The sequence below is a fragment of the Hermetia illucens genome, chromosome 1, assembly GCF_905115235.1.
Source record: "Hermetia illucens chromosome 1, iHerIll2.2.curated.20191125, whole genome shotgun sequence".
In the NCBI taxonomy this organism is placed as follows: Eukaryota; Metazoa; Arthropoda; class Insecta; order Diptera; family Stratiomyidae; genus Hermetia; species Hermetia illucens.
Window position 1 is genome coordinate 90467878 of NC_051849.1, and position 12947 is coordinate 90480824.

The window sequence follows — 12947 nt, forward strand, 5'->3', positions numbered from 1 at the left end:
TATTCACAAAAAGGAGAAAACTGGATGGACTTTGTCTCCCTGAGATGAGGGGTACTACCCTTCAACTCTCCGAAGAAGTGAAATACCTGGGGGTTACTCTAGATAAAAAACTTCTTTGGAACAAACATGTAGAGGTAAAGATGAAACGAGCTCTCACAGCTTATGGGCTGTGCAGACGGACCTTTGCCTCGACATGGGGACTCAGACCTCATGTGGTAATGTGGATATACGTTGCCATCATTAGGCCGATGTTCGTATATGCATCCGTAGTGTGGTGGGTTAAAGTGAGACAAAAAGGTTTTCACCGTAAACTAGACGCACTGCAAAGAACTGTTTGTCTGGGTATCACTGGTGCCATGAGCACGACATCCGGCGCAGCTCTGAATGCACTACTCAATTTGCAGCCCCTGGATATATTTATTCAAAGCACTGCAATGAGAGCAGCCCATAGGCTAATTCGATTAGATCTATGGGAAAACAACGGATGTGGGGGGCACAGAGCATTGGAAGAGTTACTGGGAGGACTGAATCCAGTTCTTACAATGCCTTCCGATTCTCGTGTCCCCATACATCTGTTTGGTAGAAGATATATAGTTACCCTGAAGCGTAGAGAGGACTGGGAAGACCCAGAGGAATGCGTGGAGGGATATACGGAAGTCTTCTACACGGATGGCTCAAAAACAGAAGAGGGTTCTGGAGCCGGAGTCTACCTCTCGAATAAAAACGAGAAGTGGGCTTTTCCTTTGGGACAATATGCAACGGTTTTTCAAGCCGAAGTTTATGCGATCCTAAGGGTGGCAAACTGGGTGATTGACGAGCGGTTGAAGGGCAGGCGCATCGCAATCTGCAGTGACAGTCAAGCTGCACTGAGGGCATTGAGCAGTCCTTTGATCACCTCGAAAATCGTTCAGGAATGCAGAAACCGTTTGAATTCTATGTCTAGATTCAATACGGTGGAACTACTCTGGGTACCTGGTCACTGTGGCATAGAAGGAAATGAAATCTCGGACGCTTTAGCGAAAGAGGGGTCAATCTCCCCTATGCCGGGACCGGAGCCAGCAATTGGGGTATCAGTAGCATTGGCTAAATCTGTTTTCAAAAACTGGGAACAGGTTTCCCATAATGACAGGTGGCAGAGCCTTAATGCTGCTCGACACACCAAACTTTTCCTGCCAGAACCCAACATACGTACCGCAAAGTTTATCCTGTCGAGAAGCAGGAGGACTTGCAGGTGTATTGTGGGCATTCTGACAGGCCATAATTCACTAGCTGGGCATATGTTCAGAATAGGAATTACCGAAGATGATACGTGTCCCTCCTGTAATGAGGAAGCGGAATCCACGGAGCATTTCCTATGTGAATGCCCCGCCTATGGACGTATCAGGCATCAAATCTTTGGTGCCGATGTTCTCCAATTACGACGGGTAGCATCACATCCACTAACGGAAATCCTACGATACGTTAACGAATCCGGAATATTCCGTTAGACGGGGGACGCGAGTACAATGGGCCAACACGGCCTGAATGCTCAGAAGCTGTAGCTTCTCCCCACCACACACACACACACACACACAACTGTAACTGACTCAGAAAACTCAGATTGTTTATCAATTAATGATCGTAATTAAAGAAAATTTTTAAGTGAAGAAATCTTCATTCGTAAAAATTATGATTCCCTGTTCTTTGCATGTGAAAATATTGTATGTACTATCTAATATCTTATATAGAATTTATCTGTTTTTTCTCTCTTGTGTTAGAGGTTCATTCATTTTTCATTGATGCCTATTTGACGTTGCCGTAACTTTATGTGCTATAAGTAATATTTGGTAAAATTGACTGCCGACTGTTCATATTTGCTGTTGATGATATAACATCTTCTATGCTGTTAGAGTAACGAAAAATAATATTTGTGATATTACTTTGTAATATCACTTTTTTCTCAAAGTGACATACACCCTACGAAGGTGATGTTTCCCCAATATTATCTCCCTGTCGGGCACAGAGATTTTTTCACGTGCTTTGACTCAAGAGTCAAACTAAACCCACCCGGGGCAAACTATTCTAATAGAGACGTGGAGTCTTAAGGTGGATTGACACCACCGAAGATTTTAATCCAAAAAGAGCTATACTGCTAGACGGTCTGATAAGGGAGGGGACAAAATCTCAAAAACCTAACGCGCGCGGGATGCACGGGGAAGGATCAGCTGTAACATCTGCAGGACGAATGGTCCCGTCATCTCTTCCTCTTCAAATTTGAATTTCAAGTTGCAATATTCAGGGACATTATATCTACGTCACATTAAATATTACAGGCATAGATATTATGCTCACTTTAGAGATATTTTCGATTTACTCGTGCACAAAAGCATACATACGTATTAAAATGCAGTGCTTATATTAAATACCGCTTGTTTAATTACAAATATATTTACCTGAATTAGACCCTACCCGCAAACTTCATTACCACATATATATGCATACATACATTTTTTTGACTTGAGTAATTAATATTGATATACAAATCACTAAAAAACTAAAACAAAATGTTTCTTTGCAACTTCCCATTCAAATTTGATGAAGTTTCACCCTCTATAATTTTGTTAGTAATAGTTTGATTTTCTTCAAACTACCAAATTGAGCCTTATGTTATCCCTTATACCAATGTACTTCCAGCATGAAATTAACGGGGGTTGCTGGGTAAATTCTTAAAATATGGAAATATACATCATTTCTACACTTTTCACACGATATCAAAAAAAGGAACAGTTTCGAAAAGTACCAATTAAGCCTCCATGGCGTGTTCATAGCTCGCTTTCAAGAACTAAGTTACGCTCCGCAGCACAACGTCATCAATCGATACCGGCTGATAGTGAAAAATAATCGAGTTGTCCTACCAACTAAGCAACAAATTTTCCATGAAGTTTCACTTGAGCTTGGTGTGGAATCTTTAACTAACCGGACTGAACAAAGGAGCAACATGAGTACTGCACCTCCATGAACCCAGTAATCAGGAGAAGCTTAGTGACTAGGGATGTCGACCCAATTTAGGCTTTGACCGCATTCCAGGTCGCATTCACAGAATATGCTGAGATGCTAGGTTAAAGATCCCAAAACAAAAGTTTACTTCGGCAACTACCAACACCATTACTGCCATTGATAGAATTTTGGCTGATCGCTTGATTAGCGAGATTAATGAGTGAGATCATAGCCTGTCACAGTTTTCGTCTCCTAAGTCAACATCTTGGTCGTGTCGCGCAAGCACTTCTTGGAAATCCATTACCAAGAGTGCACAGATGCATTGCAAACGTCATTGGAAACCACCATCCAATGTTATGCCAATCAAAGAAATCCTCAAGGTGCTGAACCATAAACTTGCAGTATGCTCCAATCGCATCCGTAGGTATCAAAAGAGCTTTCAGCGAAGGACAGATAACGGGGATTCTATAAAAATCTCTCTAACTCAGTTCGGGAAAGTAACTTCGATCTGGATTAGGCAGAAGACTTCTTGAGAAGTGTTTGAAGCGAACCTAGCCGTTACAATTTAGAACCAGCGTGGCTCCCACACCTTATGCGCTCATGTGGGGCCCTCCCCAAAATGACCATGTCTGACGTATCTGAAGTCGACGTAGAAACAGCTCTTGAAAAAGGAGGTAATTGAAACGCGTCAGGAGTTGATAAAATTCACAACTTCTGGGTGAAGCGGTTCAAGATCACTCACAGAGTATTGACAGTTCATTTAATCATTGTCGATCTGAAATTAGTTTCGCAATTTTTCACCAAAGGGAACTTTCCTCATCCTCCAGGAACAGGATGTCCCTCGCCCTTCAAAATGTCGACCAATCACTTGTCTTCCTACCATTTAAAAGGTCTTCACTTTAGTTCTGTGCGCAAACATCTCAAAACATCTTGATATTCATAAATTGATAACTGAAGAACAAAAAGGATGTGCAAAAGTCTCCTGAGGCTCCAAAGAACTGCTTATAATCGATACGGTCACTGTAAAGCAGACTGCCCATCAAATCAGCCGTTGACTCCATATCACATTCATGGTTACTGCAAGTATTACGCTTGTACAAAATTAACCCGAATGACGTTCTTCTCCTTAGAATAGCGATGAAGAATTGGAGCACGAAGCTATCAGTACTCTTACAAACATCAGGTGAGATATCAATTAGGAGTGGCATCTGTCAAGGCGACTCTCTAAGCCCGCTGTGGTTTTGCTTCGCTTTGAATCTGTTATCCCATCTTCTACATGAAAGCAAATACGGGTTCCAAGTTAAACATGGCATATTGTCGAAATGTACATTAAGTCATTTAATGTATATTGACGACATCAAATTGTATGCCAAAGATGAGGGTTTGGGGAAATATTACATAAAAACAATTGTTCGGAAAAAACACAACGAAGGATACAGCTATAATAACATTCAAGTTGAAGGTATGGACGACGTCTACAAATACCTCGGCATATTGCAAGCAAGAAACCTGGCAATAATGAAATCTAAGGTGCGGGGGGAATTTGAACGCTGTTTGGAAATTGTTGTGAAAACTGAGCTGTACGGGAATAATAAAATCGTGGCAGTCAACACCTTCGCCATTTCCGTCCTTCTATATACTTTCGGTGTGATACGGTGGAGTAATACGGATTTAGATTCTATCAATAGACGGGTAGGGATTGTTAGGGATTTGCAAAAACAAATGACAACATGCACAATATAGCTGCCGAAAAATTGAGGATCACCATCCTACGTCATCAGGGAGGAAGGGGGGTACTTGATTTAAAAACATTGCATTACAATCAAGTGCATTCTATTCGTGAGTTTTTCTATGAAAAACAATCTTCTAGTCAAACACATCAGACTACCGCCCTTTGAACTTGATAAGCAGAGAATGGGATCTCATGTCGAATGTTACTTCAGTCCAACAGAAGGTCGACAAGTGGAAGGAAAAACCCATTCACGGAGGTCATATCAAAAATTTGTTGTTTCCAGGCATTGACATCGAACAACAACAAATGATTGGTTAACGGTGTACTTTTTTATGAGGCCGAAGCATTCCTAACTTCAATTCAGGATGCTTCGCTCCCAACAAAAAATTGTAAACGGTACATTCTTCACAACGCTTGAATCACTAACTCCAGTTCTAGGTTATACAACTGTAAAGAGGAGACCATCCAGTACATAATATCTGCAGGACATTGAACAGTATCGAGAACACCAGGCGTCATAACTCCGTATGGAAGATTCTCCATCAAAACCTTGCGTTGAAGTATAATTTAGTGGCAACCTACCATCCTACTTATAAGTATACTACGCACAGAAATGTTCGGGCCATAGTACTATTTCCACCGACCACAGTGTTCACACAACAGATCCGATCTAGTTCTACTTTTCAAGGAAGAACGAGCGTGCTTCGTAATCGATGCAGCCGTACCGTTGAACCGGTACACTGTTGAAAAACAGCAAGAAAAAATCCGGCCCCTTAGCGGACGATATGAAGTAGACTTGGAGACTACAAAAGATCATTGTCCCAGTGGTAATTTACATAAAGCGCTGAAAACACTCGATCTTAAGGCGGTCTATACACGGAGATGCAAAAAGCGGCAATCCTTGCAACCTGTGTTATAGTCTGAAGAGTCCGATAACAGTCTAGCCTAGTGAACAGTCTTGATCCGTACCGTCATCCATTTAAAATCTATGTCTCTGCAGTTTAGAACCACCGCGTCACTGCTTGAACTGTTTGCAACAATCGTGGGCTTTTTTAACTATATATATAGTATAAGGGCTCTTCTTAAGAAAACCGGTATTTGACCAGATCATCTTTTGTACAGCTGGGATACCATTATTATGTTGCAACAGGATGTCGGCTTGGTGTTTAGCAGCTCCTTTTCTCTATAATGAGTGCACGTCCCATGAGACAATGCACAAATCGGGTTCATCGTTTTAAAATCAATTCAGTTCTTTCGTGGCTCCATAACGTGTGGTTTTTCATGAACTCGCAACTCCCAACTTGGAGGTTCAGTTTGTACCATTTGCCCCGGAGCATGGGTAATATTGAAGATGCATGCCCTGGTCTACAGTGAATAATTCGCCTGATTATAATGGTATGTCTCAGCACAATAGCACGAGCTAGGAAAAATCGGACACAAAATATTTCATAGTAGAACGCCTCGTGTTAATAAGATTTAACCTTCAATCAATGTATTCAATTTTGAAACTGAAAACACTTCCGACCTTTTGTTAAAAACTAATTCACACATTTTCAAACCACTATCTTTGCGGCTTTCCTCTCACATACCCGCACAGGCTATCTTGCTTAAGATTTTCTCATAAGCTTCTGTTTATTTTGCTATCTTATCAATATTTTAATAATGGAAAGCACTTTACTGGGGAATTTGTATTCTTTGAAAACAGTAATTGTCAATTTAATCACATAAAGTCAAAACCACGCGGTTAACTTATTGACTACGTAAGCTATTGCGAAATTTACATACATTTAAGGACATAATGTCTCTGTGGCAAATAGCAATTACAGGACTCATTGTGATTTCTATGATATACATAATTGTGAGTGAAGTTTGTGTGGACGTGGGGAATTGATTAATTTGCATATGTTTCTCTGTAGTATTATTATTGCAATGCTTCGACATGTTCAGCCAGTCGTAGGAGACGTAGCCGGAGATGTAACCGGCATGATGGGGCAGAAGATGGAGAAAGAAGTAAGTAGAATACTAAAGTTTCTCATATAACGATTTCAACTAAAGCCACGACATTTTAAGGACCTAGCATCTACACGGTTCAGGTTCCTATAGAGAATCCATCGCCCAACGCAAGATTAGATTTGAACGGACTATCTGACCTGCCTCCATCATATGACGAAGTCATAAAACAAAATTCAAATTACTTACAACTTGATCCGAAATCTAACACGACTGATGTGACTTGAAGGCAGTCTGGCAGATATTTTAAATTACGCATATAAGTTTGATTGTGAATTTCTAGAATTAGTTAATAAATTTCTATATATTAATATAGTAATACACATTTTTGCAATTGGAAAGTTAGTACGCATAACAAGATAATGTCCAGATTTCAATATATTTTGCGCATTTTAGTCAAACATTAGCTGCAGCAATACTTCGTCGAACTCTATTATTCAGTTGTGAAGACCTGAACCGAACTCTATGCTTTATTTCCACATCAACATCCTGTTCATATGTATAAGGCCCGAAATGTATAAAGACTTAACTCACATCTAACTGGTAATTAATTTGTAATTCAGTCATTATCTTGACGAATTTGTTGCCTGAACCCCGATAACTTTACGAATTCAAAGTGAGATGCTTATATACACAAATATTACTGCAGTGAATGTAAAAATAAAAGATTATCGAAGAACAGATATGGAGGCTTCACACTTGAATGTATCTGTGCATATTCACTGAATAATGTATGATTTGGTTTCAAATGGTTCTCTTTTAAGGTTGTGTAAAATAAATCATCATCATCAACGGCGCAACAACCGGTATCCGGTCTTGGCCTGCCTTAATAAGGAGCTCCAGACAACCCGGTTTTGAGTCGAGGTCCACCAATTCGATATCCCCAAAAGCTGTCTGGCGTCCTGGCCTATGCCATCGCTCCATCTTAGGCAGGGTCTGCCTCGTCTTCTTTTTCTACCATGACGTCGTTGGTTGGTTGGTTTTCGGTGCTGACGTCGCCACCATATATTTTGTCTTGCCTTCATTGATGTGCAGCCCAAGATCTCGCGCCGATCACCGCCTGCTCGATCTGGATGACGGCAGTTTGTACGCTTCGGGTAGTTCTTTCCATGATGTCGATATCGTCAACATAGGCCAGTAGTTGGGTGGACTTAAAGAGGATCGTATCTCTTGCATTTACCTCAGCATCACGGCTCACTTTCTCGAGGACCAGGTTAAAGAGGACGCATGATAGGGCATCCCCTTGTCGTAGACCGTTGTTGATATTGAATGATCTTCAGAGTGATCCTGCTGCTTTTATCTGGCCTCGCATATTGGTCAGGGTCAGCCTAGTCAGTCTTATTAATTTCGTCGGGATACTGAATTCTCTCATGGCCGTGTACAGTTTAACCCTCGCTACGCTATCATAGGCGGCCTTAAAGTCGATGAATAGATGGTGCAACTGTTGTCCATATTCCAACAGTTTTTCCATCGATTGCCGCACAGAGAAAGTCTGATCTGTTGCTGATTTGCCTGGAGTGAAACCTCTTTGGTAGGGGCCAATGATGTTCTGGGCATATGGGGCTATCCGGCCTAGCAAGATAGTGGAGAATATCTTATAGATGGTACTCAGCAACGTGATACCTCTATAATAGCTGCACTGTGTGATATCTCCCTTTTTATGTATGAGACAGATAATGCCTCGTTGCCAATCGTCAGGCATTGATTCGCTGTTCCATACCTTGAGCACAAGTTGATGAACCACTTGGTGTAACTGGTCGCCTCCATATTTAACTAATTCGGCTGTAATTCCATCGGCTCCTGGCGACTTATGATTTTTTAGCCGATGAATTGCACGGACTGTTTCTCCTAAACTTGGTGGTGGCAGCATTTGTCCGTCGTCTTCAGTTGGCGGGACCTCCAACTCGCCGATGTTCTGGTTGTTCAGTAGCTCATCAAAGCACTCAACCTATTGCTTCAATATGTCCATTCTATCGGAAATCAGATTTCCCTCTTTATCTCGGCAGGATGAGCATTGAGGTGTATAAGGTTTCGTCCTGCTGACTTGTTGGTAAAACTTGCGAGCCTGGTGCGGTTACTCCCTGTACTTTTCTAGTTCACAGACTTGTTGGTTCTGCCAGGCTTCCTTTTCCCGTCTGTGAAGTCGCTTTTCCGCTCGACGGACTTCGCGATAAGTTTCTGCGCGTGCCCCCGTTCTTTGAGAATGCAACATTACTCGGTATGCGGCATTCTTCCGTACCGTAGCTAGCTTACATTCATCGTCAAACCAGCCCTTCCGACTCCTTTTGCGGCTGGGGCCAAGTATGTTTGTGGCCGTTTCAATGATAACATTCTTCAGGTGGTTGTGAAGACCATTTGTTGGTGCTTCATCTCCAGGTCCTCTGTTGACTGCGGTTATTGCGGCATCCATTTCTTATAGGTGTCGCGGAGGGTTGTGTTGTGGATGGTATCAGTGCTAACTCTCTTGTCAGAGAGGATTCTGCGTAGTGTTGTTATTCGAGCTCGGAACACCATGCTAACGAAATAGTGATGCGAGTTTATATTGGCCCCCCTATATGTTCTGACATTTATCAAGGCTGAGAGGTGGCGGCGTTCGATCAACACGTAGTCAATTTGGTTGAAAGTGGTCCCGGCTGGAGAGGCCCATGTATGTTTGTGGACTGCTTTCCGCGCAAATCAGGTACTTCCAACAACCATTTCGTGTGACACTGCTAATTGAATAATCCGCAGTCCGTTATCATTTGTATTTTCGTGTAAGCTATGGGAGCCAACGTATCGCCTGAATACGGGCTCCTTCCCTACTTGGTTGTTAAAATCCCCGAATATGATTTTGATATCATATCTGGGACAGACTTCGAGGGTTCCTTCTACTGCCTCGTAGAAGGTATCCTTTTCCGAATCTGCAGTCTCCTCTGTAGGGGCGTGAACGTTAATAAGGTTTATATTTCTAAACTTGCCTCGCAAGCGCAGAGTGCATAGCCGTTCGCTTATGTTTTCAAAGCCGATAACAGCAGGTTTCATTTTTTGGCTGATTAGGAAACCTACTCCGAGCACATGGTTTACTGGATGGTCACTATAATATATGGTGTAGCGGCTCTTCTCCAGGAAACCGGTCCCTGTCCAACGCATCTCCTGTAACGCTGTTACATCAGCCCTATACTGGGACAGGGTATCGGCTAGCTGCTCATCAGCTTCATTTCGGTACAGGCGCAAATCGTTATTCGTTGTCGTTGTCGTTACCGGGTTCGCCGTTGATGAAAATCAGTTTACTAACTGTCTGCACAGTGGTTCAAATGCTGTATTTAGCGCGAAGATACTGAAAAAAATCCAATGTATAGAAAATTCGTAAAACGGTAAGCTAACAGTACCAAAAATATGTGATTCTATGGTAAATTAAGGATGTTACACGTGCCAAAAAAGAGGAATTGGTATGGTAGCTATTTCGCGGGTACTTTTTCGAAGATTGCTAGTTATAACGACCATATTTAGCGAATGTTTATGTTGTTTTTAAATGAAGCATATACACATAAGCTGATAATGTGAATATATTTTGGCTATTGGAATAAGTCGCCGAAACAAGCGGTACATACAATTTGTTAATTTCAGAAATTTTATCAACTTTTCCCAAGACTTTCAGTCCCATAAGCTTTTACAGCGTTGTTAGGCTTTTTGAAAAGAGCCAAATAATCGCTTTTGATTTCGTTTTCGTTTAATTTTTCTTTAAACGAAAATGTCCGTTTCAGAAAGGTTGCCCTACAAAAATCTTTTGCCGTGATTAATCACGTATTCTCAATATTTGTGTTTCATGAATATAATAATCAACTAAAAACAATAATTTGAAATTTAAATTTGTCAAGAAAATTGTCAACTGCAAACAGAACAAAATACGTTTTAGAGACTTGTAACCAAGAATGGTTCGATGTGTAATGATAATGTGTAATTAGTTTCGTTCGGAGTGTGGAAAACGTTTTTAAAATTTTTCGACATTTTTTTTTATTTTTAATTTTTTGAATGAAGAGCCTTTCAAGAATGTTGTGAGAAAATTCGGGATGAATCGGAGCAAAACTAAGGAAGATATTGCTAGTTAGGCAACCGCGTCTCATACATGACTCACCGAGGACTCGTGGTTCGAATGGCAAAAGGCGTCAGCTGTAAATGCATTGGATTCATTCAAACAGACCGATAACGCTGTTGCCAAGGATGTTTTGGATACCTATCTATGAAGATCTGAGGAAAGATGTCCTCCTGAAGCCATGTTTCGGACGTTTTAAGCAGAACAACAATGAGCATTCGGACCAACTTATGTGGAACATCTCACCAAAGCACTTGAGCGGAACCTCTCTCATCGTTAAGATTGCAGCTTTTTCGCCTGTGACAAAAACAGCACACAACTGTTCCTCGAAACAGCGGAATATGAGGAATAAAAACTGATTATTCGGCATTTAAAAAATAAAATTTTTCTTGTTATTCATAATAAATTAGTCGATTTTTTTGCAGAACTCGTATTTTTCACTTCAAATTGTTCCTAAAAAGTGAAAAATTGAAATTTCGAAAAACCTACCTAACGTTATCTGGGAAAAGCGATCATCTAATGAAAGAACTTTGATTTTTTGATTTAGATGATCCTGCACAGGTTATGGGACTCACCGCAATCCGATTTTTTCAGGGACGCTTTCGAATAATGGCAGCAATTATTTTTTTATTTTTTCTTCATGAAACTTTCATACAATATTCTTTGAATGCCATGTAACATTGGTTTGAATAAATAGATTTCAACTGTCATCTTTAATACTGCAGGAACGTGAGAATGTCAAAGCTCAAATTTTCACAATTTCTTCTCAATATGAAACACAGTTTTCACTCAACAATGATAGAAAAGTATTTAGTATTATTGCAGGATGATGATGAACGACTTAGAGAAAATAGCTGAATTGCAACGTCAGTTGCTAATATGGTTTATCTACGTTGAATGCCCGAACTAGATGTTTTGAATATATTTTGTACGTTGCGTACAAACTTCAGATTCAGAAATAGCAAGTTCATGAGGCTAAATTCTAATGAAGGAGATGAAAAAAATATACTCGACAAGCTTAAAACTATAATGCATTTGCATGCGGATATTCTGCAGCCATAAATTGGAAGTTCTAATGATAGCAATACTGCAAGAAAGTTCTTTCAACAAGAGGAGTTAACTTCAAATGTAACGAGTCAGCGAGACTCTAATTTGGAGATTCAATATAGTTTTGAATACCATGTCATGTGGCTACGCTGTTGATGCTTTTCGAAAATTATACGCTTGATTCTGTGGAACTATATCCATGGTCCTCATATGTTCACAAAATATTGAGTCATGGGCCGATATAATACACAATCTACCTTCCCTATAGAAATGCTGTCCTAAGAAGCCTTGGAATCAAGAAACAAAGACTTTACAAAGCTTAGAGAGTTTCATACCCAGCAAATTTCACCTGAAAAGACGACGAAAAATGTGTTTCATATATTGCTATCATCAACGGATTCTTTAGTGTCTTCTCTTTCAAGAAAATCAACATTTCGCCGGCAGAACTTTCGCACATTGTGTGTCAAAAAGCCTGTAGTGCAATGATACTGATGACATTCTAGAAAGCGACTTGTAAATACTTTTCCCTATTTTTTTTTCTTTTCTGACAGGATAAATGTTTGATTTAGATTTGAACGATTATCCATAATCCATCGTTTTAAATAGCTGCCTTTTAAAATAAAAGTGTTAAATAAACACTAATTTCAACCTTCTTCGTGCTAGGTTTCATACATAGAGGATGATCACGCCTACTTTTCCAATTACCATTTTACAGTAATCAAAGCAATTTTAAAACAGAACAGCGCAGAAATTCAAGACCTAAGACCTCCACTTGCATCAATTGTAAAATTAAACTTTTTTTCGCGCTAAATTTAACGTTTGAATCACTGTGTCTTTGTCCGTCCGTTTATCTGGCTGTGTGTCTGTCACACCTATTATCTCAGAAACAGTTACTCCAATTGATGCAACTATGAATGAGAAACAACCTGGATTTGAAGGGGGATCTACATGAAAAACTGAGGTGTAATTTTTTTTATGGAATTTGCTATACCAAATGAATAGTCTCGATAAGTATTTTTCAAAGTTTTGACATAAAATGTGATAAAGGGTAGTGCGCGGGCTGGAAGATGATCATTTTTTCATCATGAGGTTACCACTATACGGTGCCTA

The 12947-nt window shown here is 40.3% G+C and overlaps 1 protein-coding gene across 1 annotated transcript; it reads left to right on the forward strand.

Moving 5' to 3' along the window:
• The first annotated feature begins 6358 nt into the window (after positions 1–6358).
• Positions 6359–7095, forward strand: LOC119661117. The gene is made up of 3 exons (XM_038070313.1): positions 6359–6566; positions 6625–6718; positions 6779–7095. The coding sequence occupies exons 1-3, from the start codon at positions 6507–6509 to the stop codon at positions 6943–6945; spliced, it is 321 nt and encodes a 106-aa protein (XP_037926241.1). The 5' UTR covers positions 6359–6506; the 3' UTR covers positions 6946–7095.
• Positions 7096–12947: the final 5852 nt, after the last annotated feature.

Excerpts from the sequence above, each read along its gene's own strand:
- LOC119661117 (XM_038070313.1), top strand. The coding sequence starts at position 6,507 with ATGTCTCTGTGGCAAATAGCAATTACAGGACTCATTGTGATTTCTATG. Across the intron at positions 6,567-6,624 it reads TTTCTATGATATACATAATT|TATTATTATTGCAATGCTTC; the intron begins GTGAGTGAAGTT and ends GTTTCTCTGTAG. Across the intron at positions 6,719-6,778 it reads GGCAGAAGATGGAGAAAGAA|GACCTAGCATCTACACGGTT; the intron begins GTAAGTAGAATA and ends CGACATTTTAAG.